We start from the raw sequence: 24,994 nt of genomic DNA, 5'->3' as shown, positions 1-24,994 counted from the left end.
ATAGTGCAGATATAATTTGCTTTTCATTAAAACAATCTTCAACTACGCTTTTTAAAATACGAACTTACCATGACAGGGACTCTCACAATTGTGACATCAGACCATTTTTCTTATTAAAACATTGAATGAGTAATACCCCCACGTACTAAGGAATGGAAAAAAAATAGATAATTTCCTCAGTTAAGACACACTGAGATTCCTTTAGGATGAAGCTCAGATTTTTTTTCTTCATTAACACTTGCTGGCTTGCCACGTACTTCTCCATAGTATAGCACGATTGCAGACCAGAGGATCACTCTCTCTACTGTGGTGTTGCTAACAGCAGTATTTCATATAAAGCACAGCTGGATGAAACAAAATTTCTTAACAGACTATGATGCTAAAAATAGCAACTCAACTTCTAGTAGTCATAGCCAAGAGACAATTTCTTTTTCTTTCACTTGATCACATCCTTTAGGATCTTTTGTAGCTTACCATGGCTATTTTTCTCTTGGTTGAGCTTTGAGAACCATCACATAGACACCACTCTCAATTGTTTGCTTTTTTGTAGGACAGCATAACAATTCCACAAAACCAGCCTTAAGTCCTAGTGAAAATATAAAGAAAACCAAGAAGAAAAAAAGATAATTAAGTGGAATTGGAATTTCTGTTCCATCTATGCTGCAGACTGGATAGGCTCTGCTGGATCAGGCAGAAGATGTAGAGGACACCAGGTGCAACACTGAGGATTCAAATTTTATCAGTCATCTATGAAGGCTTTTTTACCTAAAGAGGCTTGAAATAGGACAGGTTAGGAAATAGATACAACATATGAAGCTGCGCCAGAATAGTGGTGGGGGCTTTAGGGGTATTTGTGGTGTTGAGTGAGGGGGGTTGTTTTGTTTTTTCTTGTTTGGTTCATTTTTGGTTTGTTTTTTAATTTTCATTTTCTCTCATCCAATTTCCAACTGGTGTTTGTATATGTGTAAGAGGAACTAAGGGCAAACTTCTCTTCAATGATGCTTCTAACCCACCTGTATTCAAGTTGTACATTCAAAAACTTGCCCCCTTGGTGTTCATGCTCCTCTGTACCACTATTTAAATTAAATCACCTACTCAGGAAAGCACAGCAAATACCTCGCTGCATTACTTTGTAGATCCAGGCTTGAGCAGCATGGTCTGAAAAGCAAAGATGTCCTGACCTCCTCCTAGGGACTCAGGCCAGCAAAAAACAAACAAACCTTCAGCATACAATCTCTTGTGTCTGTTGTGGGTAGCAACCATCTGTAGGCCTGAAAAAGGGCATATCTATGAAATCCTTGTAGATCTGGGGTCTGTGCTCACAGTGGATGTAATTGTCCTATTGTATATAACCACTGAGCATCAATCGTATTTCATCCATTAAAAAAAAAAAAAAACCCAAAGCTACAGGCCCAGGGCAAGGAAGAACAGTATTTTTATTAACAACTTTCACTGGTAAGCCTGTAGTTTATAGCTCTGTTGGATGCAACATTTCAGGTAGAAAGTCTTTTTGAAAGGTAACAATTCTGCTTTGATTTCATGGCAATGATACAGTCTTAAGCCACTAAAGATGAAGAGCACAAATTGTATCAGACAGCTTTTATGTTGTTTCTTCAAAAATTAGAGTCCAGGCTAGGATTTGTGACAATGACAGTGGTAAGGTTTTCTATCACATAAAAGAAAATCTTACTCCTGACCAATTTTTTCAGTAATAGCTATGATTTTGATGCCCTTCTACCATAAAAAATGTGTGACAAAGTGACCTGTCACTTGAAAACAGGGCTGGGGGAGGCGATGAGGAAGAGCAAACTAATAGTCCACATACTGCTGTTTTAACCATCTTTTAAGAACTCCATGAGCTACAAAGTACATGGGGTTTTCCGCTTGAAAAAAAATTGATTACCTTTAAAATCACCAATTTCCCAGAAAGACATATACAAGAGAGTAAATCAGACCATAAGCCTTTAGAACAATATCTTTTCAGACAAATTGAAAGCTGCAAGGCTGCATAAATGGTATTTCACTGAAGTTATAACATGATAGCTAAGAAAAGGTGTTGATTTTCTACATGGTAAAAGCAAATTGGCAAGGACAGAAAGCACCACATTTCCCAGGCTGAGACAAGATACGCCTGGCTATCTAAAGTCATTACATCTGGCAGTTCCAGCAGAGGTGGAATGGGAGGTTATCCTTTATGTTCTGAGGTTGTATTTGTTCTTTCTGAGGAGGGCTGGGCCTTTCTGAAGTGTGGGGGGAATCTTTCAAGATGAAGGGAGGGAATATCAGAAGAATATCCTCAGTGCTATGCAATGCTGTTTGGCTGAGGTCAGCTAAACACTGCTCATTTCACATTAAAAAAAAAAATTAGAAACCAAGTTTGATCCACAGACTGGAGACCCAAATGTGCTGTGTATTCCCTCTGGGCCAAGAGATTTTGAAAGCCTGGTGCAGTCACTGCCACTGGTGAGTAGTGTCAAGTTTGACACTAGCATGAACAAGCCAAGACCCATGATCATGCCTAATGGCAACAATGCCTTAATGATCCTTAAATTTCCTATTGCTACTGATACTCAGTCACTGAGGCTCATCTAAAAATAAACTTCTGGTCAGTTAATCAGTATGAAAATACAAAAAGCCCTTCTTGTTTCTTCCCTAGGACTACACACTGACCATGTACTTTCAGCAGTCCTGGAGGGATAAAAGGCTCTCTTATTCTGGAATACCTTTGAACTTGACTCTGGACAACAGAGTGGCTGACCAGCTCTGGGTGCCGGACACGTATTTCCAAAATGACAAGAAATCATTTGTCCATGGGGTGACAGTGAAAAACCGAATGATTCGACTCCATCCAGATGGGACAGTCCTCTATGGCCTACGGTATGTTGGGTGTTTTGATCAGCTCTATGTCTGTGCTGGCAGAAGTGCAGGTAGAACCAATGCCACTTTCCTATCCTTTTTTCCTACCTTCTCAGGGCCGCTGTATGAGTCACCACATACTCCATTTAGTCAGCCACAACACACCCAAGGATTTTCCACATGGCAGCAACACTACCTTTAATAGCTAGAGCCATAGCTAACAAAGCCAAATGCCTCTTTCTTTCAGCTCTTCTGAGTATGTGAAAACTATTAAAAAGATCTTTATTATGGTTCTCACCTGGTAATCAATCACAGCTTAGACAAACGCTTCCTTCCTTCTAAAATTTCTCCAGCAGCTTTTTAGGACAATGGGAAATTAAAATTTGGAGTCATTTGAAGAAACGTGACCAACATTTGGTAGGGAATACAAAGGAGATATTTGTAAATTTATATAAATTATTTAAATACTATCTGTATGCCTGAGTATAAGTTTTCTTTAACCTGCCTTGGTTTATGACTGCTTCTTCACACCACAACTGCTTCTTCATACAGTGCAAACCACATTCACCCCTGTAGATAAAAATATATCCTAAAGTTTGAACAGGCACAATCTAATGACAAGGTACACAACTGTAAAATTAAAACTAAGCCAAGTTATTTGTTATGTTGAGATTTCTGCAGAGCCTGAGTAGGCCTTTATTGTATTATTTTTGAAGTTAACGTAGCTTTGCTTGGAAATAATATTGCCTGCCTGAAACAACCCTTGATCATTGTTATCATTCAACAGTGAAAATAATGTTTGGAGAATATAAACCTGGAAGCATAGTTCAATTAATCAGAAAAGAAGTCATAAAGCACAAAACCTAGCTGAAATACCTCAAAATTGTACCTAAGATAGAACGAAAAAAAAAACCAAACTGCTGCAGTGATTCAAAATGAAAACAATATTTGGCGAAGTATAACTTAGAGCTTAGTGAAAATAGAATTTTAAAATTACGTCTTAGCCTATAAAAACATAACCTTTTAAAACACAGCACTAACCATGCAAAGAAAGCCTTCCAACCCATCAGTTCAAGCTTCTCAAGAAACAAAAAATGCTTTAAAAACTATTATTTTGACTAGTTGTGGGTTTACTTTTGAACTTGTCAGATTCCCAGGCATTGCATCAGTTGCTACCAACAACCACACGGGCACTTTAATATTAATACAACCAGATCTGTTCTGGTACAGTTAGATTTCAGTTGTGAAAAAGAAAATGCAGGACCCATGAGGAATTAGCTGTTAGACCAAAGGCTGTCATTATCATCTGCTGAACTTGAGCATTTGAAGAATACATCTTCCTCATTGCCTTCAGACCTCCTAAAGTTCCTTTCAATTAAACTGACTCCTGCAGGACAGTTTTTAGGAGAGGACTGTTTGGTCTGATCTGACAAATTTTCAAAATATTTCTCCTTTTTTTTTTTTTTCCTTTTTTAAGGCCAGGAACTAACTATATTTATATTCCAGAATTTGCACAGTGGCAAGAATGTGTGTTAGAGCCAAGCACTCCCTCACAAGCAGTCGTATACACACTATAAACTACACCTTGAAATGATGCCATGGATGTGCTTCCCCACACATGCCATATGTCAGGTATCAATAAAAGCCTTCTGCAGAAGTAGCAAAAGGAGCTGTGACACATCTGGTGAACCTGCTTCAAGCCCTACCACGTGTTTCATTCACAAAACAGCAGCACAGCTGAGAAGCTGTGACCTTGCCTGAGCATAAAGCCCATGCTCTTTCTCTCAGAGGTGCTCAGGCAAACCTTCATTGCAACAGCAGAGATGGTCACCTTTGCATAACGAGGTTGTTAGTTCATATGATGGAATAGCCATTCACATTTGAATAGTTAAGCAGCAGTTCTGCAAGAGCTGCAGCTCCTTGAGTTAATACCCCATTCAATACCTCACTGCTTGTGTAGGAAAACAAAACAAACAACAAAACAAAACGAGGCAGAAAATCCCACACTAATATGAAGGGCACTCAATATTCCACTCGCAGTCTGGTGCTGTGCAATTCCCTTCTCCTCCCTCACTCCTGCTTCATGCCCTCAATGCACACTGCCACAGGAGCAACCTCCAACTCTCCCAGGTTTCTGGGCTTCCCCACCTTCTCAGCCCAGAGAAGGCAGCCGGGTCTCAGGCTGCAGTACGGCCAAGTATTGCCAGAAGGGCCCATATACACTGACAGTGTTGCCATCATCAACAACATGCAGAAAGAGATGCTGAGCTGTCAAGTCTTTTTCACAGCTCAAGCTGATGCACCATGTTTTCTCCAAGGACGAGGCAACTGTTTAGACACATCTGGTGAACAGACTTTGGCCTGTAGTTGCCAGTGAAAACACATGTAGTGTCCCCATCCCACAAGATCTAACCAAAGACAAAAATAACAGATGAGCAGGAGAAAAATTGAAGTTAAGATACATAAAAAAAAATTTCATACAACAGATGGCAATTATTGCACTAAACTTGCATCTGGTTATGAGTGGTCACTTTCCTCATGGTAATAAATATGCTTCTGTCAGCCTATAGGTTACCTTTAGCTCATGTAAGCATCATTTTTTCATATTCCAGATGATATATATGCCTCTTAAGAAACAAACATGAGAAAACACTGCGGAAAATGTTTTTAGGTAAAATTCAGCATTGCCTGTCAGAAATTTGAGCACAGTTCCAATCTAGTCTCACAAGTGGAAAAGAAACATTGCAGCATATTACCTTGATTTGGCTTCTGTGTAGTAGAGAGCATGGAGACAGTATCACCAAACCTCTCACACAGGTTGTGACCTGCGAGTTTCATTTTCCTTGCTGAAGACAGAGCATCTCCTGGCATGACTTGAACAAGAAAGACAACACCAATTATGCTGCAACCAGAGTCCGAATTCCCCACAAATTAGGGCCTTAAACCATATCTCAAGGATGATTTAAATGCTTCCTTTCCCTCATGCCTCCTGCTCCCCAAACAGCTTTTCTATTTTCAGTCCAGAGTTAATGTTTCCGTTCAGGCTCAGTTATGAAATTTTACTGGCTTCTTTAACAGAAATTGGAACAATCATAACAGCTCTAAATAACCTGTTTGCTTGCACCCATGTACACAGGAATTTGCCATTGATGCAATGTTCAGCCTCAACAGAGCTGGGGAAGAATAAACCAAGGTTAACCATTTGGCTTTACAGATGAATAAACAAGGGAAACATGCACATGATACACTGGACTGGTTTTAGATCATGTACCAAAGCATTATCACTACAGTATGTCTCCATTATTGTATTATTTCTATGAAGAACTCAACATCCCTTTAGCTATTTTTTCTAGTAACTTTCAGCTGCTATGTCCCCACAGTTTAAAGAACAATGTGTGCTATAAACTTGTGCAGACACAGAATATTCCTAAGCCTTCTGACATCTAAAATTGTGCATTGTTGTTATGTCTCTTGCTTCAAAAGCCAGTTCTGTTAATTGTTCACAGTGGTAAAAAAATGTGTAACATTACTAACCAAGTAACTCTTTCATCCTTTCACCCAAGAACTACACACACAATTAACTCCATGGTAATATTTCCAGTGAATTTCATTTCAAATATGCCAGGGAAGTTGAGTGTCACTGTTGTGTAATATGTACCTGAAGACTGTGTTTCTTCAATTTCTATCAAGTACTCCCACCAGCAGCTATTACAATTCTCTGCGACATAGCCGCCTGCTTCCTAAGAGGAAGAAAAAAATCCCTTTGGGTCAATGTGCAAACCTGCAGCACTCTGGGGCTGGTGTATGAGACAGTTCCAGCCTGGCACCAGTACAGCTGGTAAAATACTGGATTATTTTTTTTTCTTCCCCATTTTTAACAAGTGGTTGGATCCCATTAGCTCTAACCCTTCTGGTGCTAGCAGTGTCTCTCATTACTGTTATTGCCTGTTCAGGCAAGATTCTCCAGAAATCCCTCCCAAAGCTCTAGATTCTTAAACTAATACATACTATTGCTTCTTTTGCTTCTCCTTTCTCCACTCTTTCCCAAGTAAGATGCTAGACATGTAATGTGTCTTTGAGATATTTAAGGAACCATTAATAATTTGTTGTACTGAATTCTGTACTCAGATTCTTACGTCATGATGTCAGGAATGGAAGCTCTGATTTAAATCACCCTTTCCTAGTATTTTATGCCACCTCTTAATTCTTCACAGATTTTGACTAGCAGAACAATGACACCTTGTTGCTTTGGAGACATCTGTTCTTTTATCATGACATTGCCCCACAATAAGCAACAGCAGAATTTCATGTGGTGTATTGGAAGGAGCATATCCTTCAGAAGGGTTGTTAAGAAGCATAACGTACCTTCAGCGACACCTGTACACAGATTTCTCTCCCTTCTGATGTTCAGACACATAATTTCAAGACAGGGGGACTGAGCATATCATGACAAGATGTGAAGAGCTGGTTTGGACCATCTAAAACTTCTGGTTTCACTGAGACCACACATTTTTATACTGTTGCAGCAGAGGATGCCACTTTGTTAGGCACTGCTACAACTGCAAGAGGACAAGGGGAAGAATAATCTTTATCTTCAAAATAAGGATTTATTTCACCATTTTTTAAACAAATGAAGTTTTCTGTGATGCAAACACTGGCAGACAAATTGACCTACCTCCAACCAATTCAGTAAGATCAGAGAATTGATCCATTTAACATTGGATTTACTAACCCCTTATTCATGTAATATCCATGGAAGCATATCTCAGAGGTGGAATGCAAGAAAAGCTGTATTTAAATGCAGGATGTTTAGCTTTTAGTATAATCTTGAAAGTTAATTTTAGTGGAAACTTGCCTTTTTACTACCTCAATTTTGGCAATATAGCTGAGAGTGTTACTAAAGAAATTTGCTAGACAGTTGTTTACATCTTTTATTGCAGTGAAATTTTCATAGTCTGTGGATTGCTTTTGCATTGCCATGATTTGAAGCTATGGAGTTTTGGCTTTCCTTCAAACATCTTCACGGATTTCCTTAAAGAGTCAGTTCTTGAGTCCTTTTGAGGACAACCCATCATGGCAGCAAGGAGCCTATTTACAGTGGTACTAAATAGATTGTCCTACTTGTGTTACTAAACAGTTCCAACCAAAAAAAAAGACTGCAGTTATTCTAAATAATAAAAAGCCATGTCATCTGTATAGTGAAATAAAAAGCTACACTTTATTTCACTACAGAAAAAATACAGAGCAAATTATAAAGGAGTATTTTATTAGATGATCATTTTGAAAATGCTACAAAGTATTTCTTCCACATATCAATGCAAAGAGATTTAGCAGTGAGCATTTTAAGACTCGCAAGAAGCAATTTGGGACTCCTTTTATATTTTTAAACTCTAGAAATATACAAGAACTTTGCAAAAATAAGTCAAGCAGTTTTTCATAATTTCTTCCACTTCCCAAAACATTTCAGTCTTGGGGAGTCAGTTTTCAGGATTCATGGGCAAATGAAGACATTCCTCAATGTACAGCTATTAGAAAGGGGTAGGGATGGAGGAGGGGCAGTTCAGATGCACATTTTGGATGCCTGTTCAGCCTGCAACAGATCACACTGTACCTGCTGCAAACTTTCTTCCCAACAGACCTTAAACAAGCATATGTGCCTGCTGGGCAGTCAGCAAGACACTTATCACAGGCAGTGCTTTGCTAGGAGCATTCTTCTAACTCAAAAGATAAAAAAAGGAGGAAAAGGACAAGGCAAATTGATCCTGAGGCAGAAAGATTGTCTTCTTTGTCCTTTTAGCTACTTGCAGACTGTTTGAAGTGTCTGTGTCACTGTCAATCCTATTGTCATCTCCTCTTCCTGGCCTGTAACCCAATTATAAGGCCATGGCATGGCTGGTGCAAGATGATCACAGAATCATAGAATAGTTTAGGTTGGAAAGGTCCTTTAAGATCATAAAGTCCAACCATTAACCTCACACTGCTATGTCTACCACTAAACCATGTCCCTAAATGCCATATCTACACATCTTTTAAGTAACTCCATGCAATCTCATTACTACTTTACTCACACTTATTATGCTAAATGAAAGATAACAATCAACACAGTATTTTATAATTCTTTAACATCATTTGATTAAAATTACCTGAGACAGATATCACTGTAGTACTATATAACTGAAAGCACACAGATGAAACTGAGGAAATTTCAGACAAAAGTGAGTACAACACCTAAAACTTATGTGGCATCATTTATGTAGACCTTTACTACTGCAGGTAAATAGAAAACTTCCAGCTGCTTATGGGCTTCCATGTACAAACCAGAAGTACTTCTTCCAAAACATCAAGGTTTGAATCAGCATCAAACACAAAATGGAGATGGCAGGCTCAATAAATTTAAGTGGCTAATTGGTAGTTAATAAATAGCACAAATGGAAAAGGAAGGCTGAAAACTCAAAAAAAAAGAAGAAAGCTAGGGTCCTCTCTGGCCACCAGGCCAGGTAAGTCCCAGGTGTAACTCAGAGACAGCTTTGCTCTCTTCCTTTAGCACAAATAGCCTCAGAAACAGCCAGGGTGAATCCAATGGCTGTCCATCCCCCTAAGAGGTGCTCTCCTCACCCCTGAGGAGAGGATGAACATGGACTGAATTCCCTCCAGTGGCACATGTAGCAAACTTCCCCCCTCGTACCCCCAGTGTACAGCAGACGTGGCAGAAACACACAACTCTGTGGGGAGCAACTATTCATAAATTCCATATACTGAGTTACCAAATAATTCCCTGTATTTGATTTAGAACCTTTTCCTCCATTTTCACCCATCTTGGTTTTTATTCCCTGTAACATAGTATTTTTAATACCTAGGGAAGATGAGGAAACGCTTCAGGTTGAATTGATCTCTACAGAGAGTGTATAAAAAAAAACCAGTAGAAACACAAGTACTGAACATGGACTCAGCTTTAAATATATGAGCGTTGGCTCTTGTAATCAGTAGTTGAAGTTCATAAGCAGTCTGGTGGAGTCACCACTGGCTTCACAGGCTTGAATTTCAACACAAGCTTTAGATGCTGTAATTGATTGCAGCTATCAAGTACTGCACTTTGAAGAACTAAATAACCATTTTGTAGCGCAAAGCCCACTAAGCTTTTTTCAAAGACCACCTAATTCAAGCAGATTCTAGATCAAATTCAGATTACTGAAATGATATGTCAACTATTTAAGTATACTCATATTTTAATAACTATTTAACCTCATTAATACTATAGAGATATCAATTAAAAATTATGAGACAATATTTAACAAATGTTTAATTGTAAAGCTGAAAGACACTGCAGAGTATGGGTTACATATTTTCTAGGCAGCACATAATCTCTTACCATCTTGGTATAAATAGGTTTTGGATTATTTTCTTATCCTCTGTTTTACAGACTATGTTCTGCCTACTAAATCTGAGCAAGTCCTTCTTTTCTCCCATATCAGAAGTGCAAATATCTTCCAATACTTTGAAATTATTACTCTTTCACTGTCAACCTGATCTGCATCAAAATCCCACTTCTAAATAAAGTGGTCTTCAATTTTTTTTTACTACATCTTACTTTTAAAAGAACTCTAGTCACACCAAAGCTTATCTCTAGTGTGTATAAATAACACTATTACGGTTGGCTCAAACATATTGGGAGACAAAAATCAAGTGAAAAAAGAATTTAATGGCCGAGAATAGCACTGAAGTACTTTTGATCAAGAGGTATTTCAAATAAATTTATATACACAGTCTAAGAATCACTTCATTCGATAGCAGTAGAGGCAAGTTTTTACAAGTAATTCCTTCTTTACTTGCTTTTAGGGGGTAGGCATTAAATGAGATAGGAACTTTTGTGTATTTGCTAGCTCAGCTTTCTCCTCTGCACACCGCAAAAGCTCAGATGCAGAGATATCTTATAATTGAGTAACCAGAAAGAAAATCCTCACAAGCTTTTCACAACTGAGCCACGTAACTCCTGCTGTTTCAGTGTGGCCAGTTAGATACACACCATTGAAGCTGCACATACTTAATCTGCATACTCTGGAAGTTAGTGCTTAAGTTTGCATAATGTCATAATATTTGCTTTTTCCCTGAAATACTCGATTTTTAACACATTTCTTGCTGCTTATACTTTGCAAGGAACATCAAATGGACATATACAGTTACAAGATTTACTTGTATTTTTGAAAGAAAAAGGCAAAAACATTTTAAAAACCACTGCAATTTAACTTATATAGCTGAAATATACTGTTAGCAGTACAGATTATTTAGCGTATGTTTTTATATAAGGCTATATACAGGTACATAAAATAGATCTATGCTGAGTCCCAATATGTTAACATATTTTAGTATATTTCCTATCACCATACATTAGGTACATACCACATTATGTGTGCTTTCCAGGTCCTGAAGTTCATTAAAAAGCCATTTAATAAAAAGCAGTTCCCTCTAATGATAAAAATTTCGAGGGACAGTAATTAAATCTGTACTCTGCTGCAGATTTCTAGCTTACTTACTATTCATTTTAAGCATGCTAAGAACAATTAATACTGAAGGACAAAATATAAGTTTTTAGCTGCTTAAAACCAACCTCACTCTTACTTAATTTATATTGATGTTGATTCATGACATCAGTGAAACAGTTGTTCAGCCAAAAATCAGAGGGGCATGGGATGAGGGATCAATCTGTACCATTTCTGTGCAATAATTATATCAGGCAGGTTAATTAAAGTCCTAGGGGAGATAGAAAATATTTTGCCAGACCTGCTCCAAACTGAATGCCCTTAGATACAAAAGAGGGAGGGGTCTTAATTTAAGTGTTCTCTCAAAGAGACAAGCACTTCCCTGATAAACACTACCTGGAAAGCTGCTGAAATCCTGAACAAATGCTGGTGCAGCTTGTTTACTAGTGACGTAAAAGTGAAAAAGGAAAAATTAATAAATGATGCTAGGTTGTGGGGGCTTCTCTTCCTAGAGACATCCCCTTGCTCACAAAGCCCAGAGCCATCAGGCCATGTCTGCTTTGTGCTGTAGCACACAGAACGTTGGCTGGTACCATATGAAGTGTTTAAGGATATTAGTGTGAAGAGCATCCCTGCACTGATTTAATTCACTACAGCAATCAAATGCAGTGTTTATAAGTAATTTTACAATAAATTAAAATCCGTATTTTGAGAACAGTGCAAAGATGCAAATAATAATGCATTAAAAATGTTTTCAGGAAAGGTATTTTCTCTTTAACCCTTACTCTTCTATAAATATCTCCACTTAAAAAGAGGATTAGCCTTTCTTCTCAAATATCATTGGCGTGGCTTAAAAGTAGCTGCAGGAGAATTCACAATCTAGATAATAGCCAAGCCCTTGAGTATAATAAAATGTAAAATATAAAATTAATTACCCCATAAAATACAGTAGTACATTCCTATATTTGGCACTTCTGCTGTAGCATCAACATACATGGTGTTATAACTGTTAGGACAAAATTACCTCATTTTAAGAGGCAAAATATGTGACAAATAAAATGCTTTCATTTATAAAGCCATTAATAAGGTAAGATTACCAAGTATTGTTACAGCATTGGTAATACAACCTCGTCTTAAACTGCCAGTCTGACCTCATTTTCTTAGACTGGGAAATCAAGCTGAGCAGACCAGAGGTAGGTACTTCAAATACAATTCATGTAGTTTTGGATTACAGATATAATTAGACATGATCTTCCAAGGAAGTATCTAGAAATATCAGAAATCCTGGAGCTACTCAGAGCCTAAAGCAAGAGTGAAAGTGGGGACAAAGCAACTTGAAAATCATTTAGCACTTAAAACCTATAGTAGGTAAATGTACATGGGAGTGACCTACGAAGGAGTCTGAGCTGACAGGGAACCATTCCTCAATCTCTGGGTAAATCATCAGGCAGCAACATCAGCTGCAGCTCCCCCAACCTGGGTTGTCTACCCCCAGAGTGGCTGGTTTCACCTTAGCTGAGGTATCTGCCCACAGGTCAGAGTAACATGGCAGTCAGTCTCCAACCTCAGTACCAGCAACATGTCCCACTGACAGAAACATTGGCTCCAATTCTTGAAATTCCATTACAAAAGCAAACAACGAAGTTCCAGATACAATGGCAACAGAAAACACATACACAAAGTAAAACCCAAACTACTAAATAAAACACAGGCACACAAATGAAAAACACACGTGCTTTCTAGAGTCAGGTCAGTAGGAGTATACACTCATTATACTTAGTTTCTCTTAGAAAAAAACAAAACCAAATCAAAACACATACAAATTATTTGTGCTTCCTTATTGCAAATCTGTATGTTTTCCACATATGCAGAGTGTCCAGTTCGTCATATTCCTTAAAAAATGCCGAAGACAAGTTTTTGCAGGCCACATGCATACCAGTAGTCTCAGTTCAATGAGACACACCAGTCATCCAAGAGGAAATATATATGCCCTCTTATACTACTATCAGTTGTATACATCAGACAGAGAAGTTTATAGTCTGAGAAGATAACTTGCACACCAAGGGTAAGCTGACATCTCCCATGTATCAAGGCGCAAGCAGAAGAAACCTGGGCAAGTTTCAGCTCTTGGAACTTCTCAGGCCTGGGTAGCGTAACTCTCTGATGCTCTGATGCATGCTGCTGATGTCTCTTTTAGGAGAGCCTCTCTAGCAACCTCTGAGAGCATGGTCACAGGAGACTGCAAATGCAGCATTTTTCATAGTCTTTAGATAGATGGATTTGTAAACTATGTGAGACAGTGTGATCAAATGGCTATATTGGAAGCATAAATCTACTTCCAGTTTTGTTCATACTATATTTGTGTAAATCAAGAACCTGGAAAGTAAATCTGGTGTGGTAAACTTAGTATTTTGAGGTTTACTAGCAGATACCAGGTGTTTCAAACTTGTTCTCAGGTTTGTTGATGAACCTTTTTACAAACAACAGACCATATAGCTTAAGGCTAGCTATTTTTCAGTAAAATGAGAGCTAATATTTAGCAGGTTTTTAAAGGCCTAACAGTTATCCAGTTAAATCACCCATATATCTTCAATGCTGTATTTGTTAGTTTTAATATCTCCTGGTCAAGGGACAGAAAGAAAAAGTTGCACAGATTTTATTGGTAAGGATTTAGTTCAAATATGTCTAACCCATTTCCTGTTATTTTCTTCCATCAGAAAACGCCTTTGGAGTCCAATTAAAAAATAATCTCAATTTCCATTTTATTAGTCCTGAACTGTTCTGTAAGAAATATTTCCATACCTGAATAAATGTTTCTGAAGAAATACTCCTGACAAATTTCTAGTCAGACTTTTTTCATATAGAAAGAGGGGAGAGAAAAGATTGCCAGCTTATTTCCTAGGAAATATTGCATTGACCCCAGCTGGCCTAATTTCAAATACAATTTGCTACTGGCTTACTTGTCTTGTTACAAGGTCTCCAATTGTTGAGTCCTTCAGTGAAAGAAGTAAATGAAAAAGCTATAAAACTAGCACTTTTATTTTTTTGGTAGGATTCTAGAAAGATACAGAAATAGTTCATTTTTTAAAATTATTTCTTTACGTGAGACTAATAATTCTGCTCTTAATATAATTTGATAACACAGGGTATACATTAACCCACCTACAGAGAGTTACTAAAGCACATAAGGATTCCAAGGTATCTCTCTGGGATATTAGGTAGAGTTAAGCCTAAAGTGGCACAAGACCTGTACCAGCCAGATTTTTGAAAGACCTAAGGGAAAAATTTCAGCTTTTCACCATCTACCTTTGGATGCAAGGAAGAACAATTCCCACTGAAACACTTCAAGATGAGCCAAAAGAGTTCAGCAGCTAAAACCTGCTTTAAGTAAAAGGCTAAAAAAAAAAAAAAAAAAAAAAAGACTACTCTAAGGATTAATTTAATTCAAATTCTGGAAAGTTTTAAAATACATGCTATCATCCAAGTGTGGGCACCAAATGCATCTTAAGACTGCTACAGATTTTTGTGTTACCTGGGAGCCCCCTGCTGGGATTCTGTTGTGAGAAAACAAGGGTTTTGTTTTGAAGCTGTGTCACAGATGTTTCAGTAATATTTAATTATGCTATATATGGTATATTAATGCAACCTTATTTAATTTCTCATAAGCAAATCACTAGAAAGGAGAACTCTGCATAGCAGATGCATGCTTAGTATTACTTTAAATACTCAAAATACTTTGAAATATTCCTTATTGTGGGAATTCATGACAATGATTCAAATGGACAGCCTATCTGCTAAATACAAGGGATCCAAACTGATGGATGATTTGTGTGGTTATCATTAAAGAAGACATAAACAGAATTGGGTTTATTCATTTTGACTAACACCTGTACCAAAAAAAAAAAGGCAAGCCCAAAAACTCAGACATTTCAAGACCACATGGTGACACATGTTCCAAAGAAAATTGTTGTCTTTCATGAAAGAATGTTATTTTCATTGCACCACTTAATTTAAGTGAAAAAATATAGGGAAGTTTTCAGGCACACAAGCTCCTCTTTAGGTCTAACCAAACCAACAGGTTTCAGGCTAAGTACATGTTAGAACAATTCTTGTAACTCACAGATCATCAGTATTTTCTTTCCTGAAAAACTCATCTGAAATATTTCAACCCATTCTGTGGTCACTACCTCCTCCATTCTGTCAGGTATGGCCATTCAGAGCTCTGTGCAATTGAACTGCCTGGGTTATAAACTGCAGCCTCTTCCACAAGTATTTTGTACCCATATAATTTCACTCTTCTGGTTGTGAATGATACAGACATAAAGCTTAGTTTCCAGATTAGTCTTTGAGGATATTTTGTAGGTCTCCCTATAAGCTGGAAATGTTTTCTCAATGGCGATGGAAGTTTCTGTTTTTTGTGAGCATTGAGGTGATGGCTGTTTGATATATATGTATGAGCTTTCACTCACTAGTCATCTTTTATTCCATTTTTAATTCATTTTTTCTGTTATTTCCTAATGGCAAAATGTCGGTCTTATGTTTAAGATGCCAGTGAAAATATCAAAGCATTTTCTTGAAAAAAATCAAAGGCCTGCATGCTTACAAGATTATAAGTAAATCTGCCTGAACACTGCACAGCACTATTCAAGACTTCCTGCTTTCATGGGGAATAACTCAATCTTCTGCTATACTCAGTCACCTGTAGGAAATTTTATCAGGATAAGCAAATTATTTGCTAAATTGAAGAGCTGTTAGCATACTCAAAGAGACAGTCCTGGCCATAGCAAGAGATCAAAGGGAAAAACTTATCGCAGTTCTTTTCCCTATGCCAGGTATGCACTTAGTTTGTGTAAAGGTAACAAGAAGTAAAATGTGTATGTAAATATTTTCCCTTCCAAAGCAACTTTAAATTAAATGCAGGAAGCATGTATGAAACTAGTAGAAAATGCAATGTATGAACTTGAAAATATAACATTTCCAAACCCATTTTTAAACCCTTCTCCTCTAAAGGTTTCAAATCCATCCTTTGATACAAACATAAGGAAACATTGAAGGGAAAGAAATCATTCTGTGAAACCACTGGACACTAACCCTTAGCAATAATATGGTATTTAGCTACTAGACATGAGAATGATAGCAAAAATTTATACAGGATGGAAAGGAGAAGGTTGAAAGTTACAAAACCCTGCAGGTTGACACGTCTTTCCTACTTTTCTACATTTTTATTAGTTTATCTTGATGAAAGAATGCCTATGTAATTTATTATGACTTACATCATCAAAACAGTTCAGGGACAAACTTCTGAACTATGAAATTCAACAGAAAATGTGACACAGTAGTCAGGTAGCAATGCCTTACTGTATTTCCCTCTTGTCCTGTGAGGGAAAAAAACAAAAACAAAAACATAAACAAAACCCACAACCAAAAAAAACCCAAGTAAAATTACCCAACTACCTCTTGGGACTCAAGAAGCCATGCAACACAGAAAAGTTATGATGAAACAACACAAAGTGAGAATTAAACACCATAAACAACCTGTTCTTATCTGAAAATTCTCCTATTCAGAAAACATAAGCAGAAGAGTTTGTTTTATAAGCTTCAGTCTAAATTCAGTATTTTAACATTATGGTAAAAAGCATCTGTGTCATCTAAGGAGGTTTTTACTTGTTCGGTCCTCGTGAACATTGCATAAATAAAGGCAAGGTAGCATTAGAAAGAGTCTACTGTACTGTGCTCCTAAAGCTAAAGATAAAAAAACCCAGCACAACAGCAGATACTGACGGTGAGGAATTACACGTCAACTGCTTATAGAATCAAATGCAGACATGTTCCTAGGAGAGAACAAAAGCCTGCAGAGTCTGAGCCTGCAGAATATTAAAGATCACAGAATCACAGAATATTCAGAGTTGGAAGGGACCCACAATGATCACCGAAGTCCAGCTCCTGGCCCTGCACAGGACAGCCCCAAGAGTCACACCATGTTCCTGAGAGCACTGTCCAAATGCTTCTTGAACTCTTGTCAGGCTTGGTGCTCTGAGGTTACTCAAGACAAGACAAAAAAGATGAAAAGAAGGTCTGATACAGGTTAACACCAAAGCCTGAGCCAGGAAACTCTCAAAAATACATGATTATCTGTCCTGATACTTAAGGAGTTTAGGAAAACAAGCCTTGTCCTCATTCTACTCATGGCTTTGGTACATAAAACATGCTCATTTTCTCTCTTTCTTTAATCAAGGCTTTGATCCTCTCAGCTGCAAGAGCCAATAGAAGAGCCATCCCCACATTTCTCACTTCTCACCATTCCGTGCAACCTTCCCCAATGTGCTCGCACCAGCATTCGAACACAGCTAACCTTCACGATTTTAGTGAAAAATCCAAGTGTTCTTTAGCCAGCCTTTCTCTGACAGTACTCTAAAAACAGCTCTAATTAATGCGTGAAAAATTAATGTGTGAAAAAGTACCAAGAGATTCCATTCATACCTTTTCTTGGATTTCACATATTAAAACCTGCCAGCCGTGTAAGTTGCTAAGTATTAAAAGGTATGACTGTACTGTGTAACAAGGCACAGAGTGGGCTACCTGAACTAATTTAAGTACTTAGCTGGACCACTTGCTCTCCTACTTTAACAGACCCACCTTTCTGGCTGTCCTGTATTCATCCATTTGAAAAATGTTCTGTCACAAGAAGAAATTAGAATGCCTAGTAGATTCTGAGTAGAACCAGGATATCCTTTCATGAAACTTTTAAAACCAATGTACATGTTTTGAAATTGAAATTAAAAAAAAAGAAAAGCAGAAAAAAGCAGACAGACAAAATAAGCATCTTCCAAGATTTCATGGGGAAAGCATTTAAACATGTATATTATCTATAGAACATATACATTTCTCTATATTGTGAAATATATATTTTAATTCCCAAACAATATGTATTTAATTCCTGAAATCACACCGTTTATAACAAGTCTGCGTGCTCTGTTTTTGAGGGATGTTCAGGTTGCAGAGGATTAGTGACAGATGTTCTGCATTCAACATGCTACTCAACTATGTATCAGTCTGCTGGATCACTGGTGCACCCAGCACTCAATGAATATAAAAGAGCACCAAGTATCATTGTGTAAAAAAGAAATTATATTTTTGATATAAAGAATATCCGAAATCAAATAAACCAGTATAAAGCATCAACATTGGAGTAAGTTATTCTTGCCTCTCTAAATATAAATAAAGTTAAATGAATAAATAAGCATATTCTACTCTAGCACCACTTACAATTTTTATATCTTTTTCTTCCCTGTAAGACCTTTTTGGTATACAGAGCTGCTATCCACCTTGTAAAACAGCTACCACTACTGAAAGACAAAAACAGTGAAAATATTCCCCCCTTCAAAACATCCAGTTAGAAAATGTTCACCCCCTACCCATTCAAAGTTACCAATACTGCTTTAGTTAACAGTCATTTTAGGGTAAAAATATCTCATTGGCACAAATAACAATTTTCTTTTCGAAGTTGTGAGCAACTCAGATGAAATGAAATCTGCACATGACTCATCAGTGTTGGCAGTCAGGAGAAACTGAATGCTCTAAGTACAAATGAGCAACTCACTTTCTGGGGCTCACTCTCTTCTCTATCTTATGCAGGCCCAGCTGAAGAACTGGGTTAAAAGGACAAGCTCATCTAAATAATTCACACAGAGAAGCCCACATATGTGTGTATATATTTACGTGGCTCCTAAGCGATGCTGTGCTGGTTTAAGAAGGTCTCTCCCAGACCCCTCCAAGTTAACCATGACCATTTCCCTACTAGACATTACAGCTCTCTAATGGATGCTAATGAAGGTTGATTTGGTGAACACTTCCTAATCTATTTCAGTCACTTGAAATAGCTACCACCTTACCCACTTTAACTTGCAATCGACAAAAACAGATTCACAAAGGCAATTCAAGGTGTTGTCTCATCAGTAACTCTGCTGGTAGACAGTAGTGGATTTTAGTTTCCATGGAAGGAGGAAATGAGAGGATGGGAGTCTCTTCATGTAGTGAGTGCTGCTGCATCTGGGAAATGAAATATATCTGCTTAACAAGGACAGAGAATTTTTTTCAGCCAGCAAAAGAAATACTGAGAAAATAAAAAGGAGATGTACTTGTTGTCCAGAAAGGAGTAAACAACAATAGGGAAAAGTGCTGTGTAAGCCACTGGACAGTATTTTCCAAAGGCAAAGCGGTACACACCATCCATAAATCAATCCATGCTTCAAATTAGAGTGTGACGTCTCAGAAAAACATGGTTCCCCAAAAAATTCCTATTTATTGATTTGCCCTACTACTCCCAAGACAAACGTTGATCAGGCTGTGAAAGAAATTCATGAGGCAGTACTTGCAATAGTATGAATGATGACTCAAAGGTCCTTCACTTTCCACTGTATCTGAACTCCTGTTTTCTAATTAAAATGAATGTCAGGGTACAATTTTTTATTTCTATACTGTTTAACTGATTCAATAGCACAATTCACAGTGAAAGATATGGCATAAGAACAACAAAAAAGCTGTACTAAAGTAACAGAAATGCCCCACTGTCCCAGGTTTATTTCAATGTTATAGTTAATTTATGCTCATTCAAAAAGTTCTGAGGATTAATAATATGTTACAACTAGAAATATCTTTGAAGTAATACATACTTTAAACTGATTCACACAATCAGGCTTGGGACAAATACAATGAAAACTCATTACAATCCATTGACAGGGCATGGTCATCAATCAGTTTTCTACACAAAAATCACATAATCATTCCTCTGAAGTCAAAGGTGTGCAAAAGAAGCAATCTAATATCTTTGTTCACACTTTATACTGCCTGCAGAATCAATATTTTGGCAAGACCTAAAATTCTCTAACTGAAGTCCTAGTGCAAGATTTTCATTTCACTTTCAGTTCTCCAAAGGAATTAGTCACCACACGTGGTGGATTAACTGCAGCAGCTCAGCTCCTTCAGATGCACACAAGTTTCCTCTGTTATATGTATCCAGACATAATTGCACTGCCTGCTTTGTTGGCTGGAATTGTTAGTTTTCATATTCAGCAACCTATCTGGAACAACTGAGGCGTACTTACTGTCTGGACAGGATGGGAGAACATGGGTAAATAGTGAATATCAAAGACCTGAGGAAAACCCTCAGAAATCAATCACACGTTGTATTAAGAATTGCCTGAGGGTCTGTAAAGGCTTGATAATCTAGGAACTCTCTAAGTGACAAAAGCATATTTTAATGAGTATTAGGTCTTAGTCAGTTACAAACAAAGCAGTGTCATACCATAAAATGCCATTTACTGCTTCTAATGCACTCTTTCCTAGCTGATACATGTCATTTATAGATTTCATAGGTGAGCTCATTGTAAAAAAGCATAGCTATATAAATAACTACAGATTCAAGTCGAAGCCCTTTTTCCTTTGCCTCAGGGTTCTTTCTGCTTCTTACTTTTCTTTCTCTTCTCTACAGGACCCCTATAGAAAATGCTGCCTTCCCCTTCCCTGTCTGGTGTGCTCTCCTAGGAGCAAGGAGTGTAGTTTCAAGTGATATTCAACATAAAGCCCTAAAAATCTTGAGTCAAAATTTTCTGCAATTCATTAGTTACTAATTTTCTTTTCTGTATAGCTAAAAAATGAAGCAGGGCTCACCTACCATCAGCAAAAGTCCTAGCAGTTCACGTCTTAAACAGATGCTTAGCCTGATCAGGCATCTGTTTTCACAAAAAAAGCCCAAAACAAAACAAACAAACAAACAAAAAAACCCAAACAAACCAAAACCAAACAAAGAAAAAAGATAACCAAAACCAACCAACCAACCAACCAAAAAAACCGCAGGAATATGTCTGGTCCCTGTTTTGACCAAGCACATCTTGAAGCCTTCCAAACTAGGCTGCATGTTGAGGATGTTGCCTAGTTTCTGCTTCTGCCAAAGAAGGGGGGACGAGTGAACATATTCATGTCTTTCTTTCACACACAATAAGTATGTTGGTGTCTAATTTTGTTTTATTTTGAAGTAAAAAACAACAACTCAAAACGTGAAGATACCAAATGACACTAGCATCACTGCTGCCATCTAGCGGACCTCTGTTCTCTGCTGAGCAGGGTGTTCCGGTCAGTGGATATTATCTGCACCTGTCTTTCACTTTGTCACTTTTAGAAGGTTTGCATAGAGACATTGAAAGAGTTACAGATTTATCACCTTTATTTTTTTTTTAATTCAAACCAGATTGAAAACCATTTACCTGACTTTTTTTTTCTCTTGGACCTTCCTTTATGCTAAGCACTTCTGGCTCACTCTTTTTCTTTTTATCTTGCAACATACTTGCACTGTCAGACTAAATTACTATTTGCAGTAAATTTCAGCTCCAACTCTAAGGCACTTTTTATTGAAGTATCTTGTTTGCCATGCTATGGTTATAGTCCTCTTGGGATTTATATTATAAAATTTATTTTCATGGGTTTATAGCTGTGCAGTAAAAATTCTCATTGCACTGAAATTTGGCTTACAAGCATCAATACAGAGGGTTTTTTTAAATATTTATAAGGTTACTCTGTAAAATTTTAGTGATTTTTTAAATTATTATTTCTTGATATTTACAAGCATCTTTATTCTTCCACCGTTCATCTTTACTCTACTCTGAATTAATTCTGATGCACTACATCAGAACAGAATAAAGGTCTTACCTTATCTTTAAAAAGTACGTATCTGCCTCAAGATTTTGATTTTAGAAGGTTCTAATTCAGTCAGAGCAACATGTTTTCTCCCAGACCTTTTCTCTCGCCACCTCTCTTGTCACCTCCTCCACGTATGAGCTCTCCCTTTCCCATTGCCTCCTATGGCCACCGCTACGCTGGAGCTTCAGACTCTCCCCTCGGGAAAAGCAGAAGCCAGCAAGTCAGTTTGTCTGCATTCCGGGTAATTTCCTCACCCCATCCCTACTTTGTGATAGTACCACGTAACTATTTAACTGTGTAACTATGTAGCTATTCTCTGAGGCAGAGTCCTGGCAGCTGAAAGTCAGACTATTCATCAAGAGTTTAAGCAAAATAATGATGATTAATTTACTGACAATTACTATGAGTACCAAGGTAAATCCGCCAAGGCGACTGAAATGTGATGTCCCCTTCTTCAAAATATTTTCATGCACACCGCACTCTAATTGAAAATTATATAACCTTTGAGACACTCCTACTTTGCACTGACTGTAGAAGTCAGTGTTTTCTGTGAAAAAAAAAATATAGAAAAAAGAAAAGTGATCTACGGCTCCAGGGGCACACCTTTTTAAACAACTGCCAGGCGGGACATAAAATACAAAAGTATAGTGTTCCCATAAGCATTAAGCGACACCTGTTTAACACACCTGATAACATCTATTTGCATTCAGAAGAGAGGTTAAAGGTGAGAGTGATACCATTAGCTTACATCCCATCAGAGTAAGGGACAGAGAATTCTGCCTGAGGACATCACTTGCTGCAGGCAGTTCTTAGGCTGCTGTATTGTCCTATGGATCACAACACCATTATTGCAAAGTGCTGCATCTGAATGCCTTCATCACAAAACCCACAAACTTCAAGTGCCACAAGAGATTGCTGAACCTGGAATACTTAAAGGAAGATCAGCAGTGACCTTTTCCAGAAAATAACCCTTCATCATTCAAACAAACAAAGGAACAAAACAACAACAAAAAAACAGCAAGGGAAGTAAATACAACCGGGGGGGGGGGGGGGGGGGGGAGAATAAACAGCAAATGGATAACAGATTTCAAATTCACAGTCAGTTCAGTCTAGCAGAAGAGCATTTGACCATTGCATAGCTTTGTAGGCACAAAACAGATGTGATAAAGTAATGCCTGGGTTATGTTAAAGAATACTAATTGAAGCAACCTCAATAGTAATTGAAGTGACCTCAACAGCAAGACTAGGCACGTGCTTATTCCAATCAACACGCCCTGCATCAGACCCTGTAACTGTTTGGGCATATAAAGACACAGTCACTGTGCTCAGTGGCTTGCCCCTGCCCGAGACTGAATGTATACCACAGGATACCTGCTGCTGAGATAGACAGGGAACATTGTTTAAGAATAGAGTTTTGACTCTTCCAGGACTTCTGTCTGAGACAAAGCTCAGGCAGCTTACCAGCAATGAGCTGACCATGGCAATTCACTGGTGGTGAATATTCCCACTGACATGGGAATAACGTGACAAAATTCACTGTGTGGGAGCACTGCCTTCATCTGTTCTTCACCATCATTACTCTCTTCAGAGATGGTGTCATTTAAACCATCTTTAGGGCCCAACAGTGAGCCCAGCTGGTAAACTGATTCAAGAACAATCAATTCAGGCAAATTCTGCCTCATTTGTCTTGACAGCTGTTAAATTGGTATGACCAGGGGGAAATAGGAACGGGATAAGGAGTGTCTCAAGGGACCTACAGGACAACACAGCAGCCCAGACAGACAACTCAGTAGCTTTTGGGGAGAAGAACATATGTGAGTGGAAAGAGCAATAGGAACAGTCATGTTTTCATTAAGTTGTTCTTTTTTTTAACATTCTTATTTCAAGCCAATGCAGTTGATTGATTTGACACCCCGCAGATTAACTTTTCATGCCTGTCTTTTGCTTGAAAACAGACATTTGTATTTACACCTCAGAGAAAACCAAATATTCCTCCTCTACATTTGACAAGTCTATTCACTCTCAGGAGTGTTACTAGCCACACAAGGATAGACAAACTCAGAATGACTCCTCCAGGTCTCAGCACAGGTCCATGACCATTACTGTGCTACAGCACTAGTCAGTGCTACTATTAATTATTTCTTCTTCTAGTTTTTTTCAATAGTTTGCTGTGGGTTTGTTTGTTTGGGTTTTTTGCGGCGGAGTGTGGGGGGTTGTTGCTGACTACTGCAGCTCTTTTTATCTTAAAAGCAATGTTTCAGCCCTTGAAAGACATTGCAAAATTTCACCATGTGTCCTTTTCTGGCTGCAGCATACTAGCTCAAGACCTTGATACCCGAGGCAACCAACATTATTGCTGAGCTGCTTGCATTTCATTCAAGGTTTGATGTTGGCAACTAAAAGGACAGACTGGGAGGAAAGAAACTTGATGTCAGGGGTGGAGGAGGCTATATAGCATTGCAGGCCAGTGGGAACTGTAGCCAGAACATGCAGGCTACCCCTGAGACACCTTTCCCCACTGCCACTGTCCTCAAGCAGTGGAAGAGATGGCTTCTGGAGACACACTTGGTTATTGCATTGAAGGAAGGTCGGCCAGTGCATGACCAGAGGCACAGTAGGTTATGGTGACCAGTCACTGTAGTACCACAGGCTGGCTGGGCACTTCTGCCTAAAATAATCACAATAAAGTTCTAATAAAGTCTTGTGAGAAATAATTGACCTAATATTTATCTGCAGTGTGTTATATCCACATCCCTCTGCTTAATCCAAAATATACATAGCATCTTTATTTACACACATACATAAACATATACATACATATATATATAGACATATATACATTGTTTTCAGAAAGGCACACCACAGGATTTCCATATTTTAAAAGCATTTTCACCTCTTTTTGAATTTTAATCAATTTTTTTTTTCTCAACAAAAAACAAAGATGAAGGAGAGGCAAATCAAGCAAA

At 38.0% G+C, this 24,994-nt stretch overlaps 1 protein-coding gene and 1 long non-coding RNA gene across 10 annotated transcripts in view; one reads left to right on the top strand and one right to left on the bottom strand.

Moving 5' to 3' along the window:
- GABRB1 (gamma-aminobutyric acid type A receptor subunit beta1) overlaps positions 1-24,994 on the top strand; it is a 123,912-nt gene that overhangs the window by 64,774 nt on the left and 34,144 nt on the right. For all 9 annotated transcript variants that reach the window (XR_005601723.1, XR_005601722.1, XM_039550727.1 and 6 more), the window contains one exon: positions 2,657-2,877. Coding sequence is in view for 7 of the 9 variants with exons in the window: in XM_039550727.1 (XP_039406661.1) it covers positions 2,657-2,877 (221 nt within the window). In the remaining 2 variants the exon portion in view is untranslated. The remainder of the gene's footprint in view (positions 1-2,656; positions 2,878-24,994) is intronic.
- Positions 1-24,994, bottom strand: part of LOC109144958 — a 54,034-nt gene that overhangs the window by 1,603 nt on the left and 27,437 nt on the right. The window contains exon 2 of the long non-coding RNA XR_005601724.1: positions 475-586. This is a non-coding gene — a long non-coding RNA (uncharacterized LOC109144958). The remainder of the gene's footprint in view (positions 1-474; positions 587-24,994) is intronic.

The sequence above is a fragment of the Corvus cornix genome, chromosome 4, assembly GCF_000738735.6.
Source record: "Corvus cornix cornix isolate S_Up_H32 chromosome 4, ASM73873v5, whole genome shotgun sequence".
NCBI classification, from domain to species: Eukaryota; Metazoa; Chordata; class Aves; order Passeriformes; family Corvidae; genus Corvus; species Corvus cornix.
Note: the sequence above shows the minus strand (reverse complement) of the source record. Positions and strands in the feature narration are given on the sequence as shown.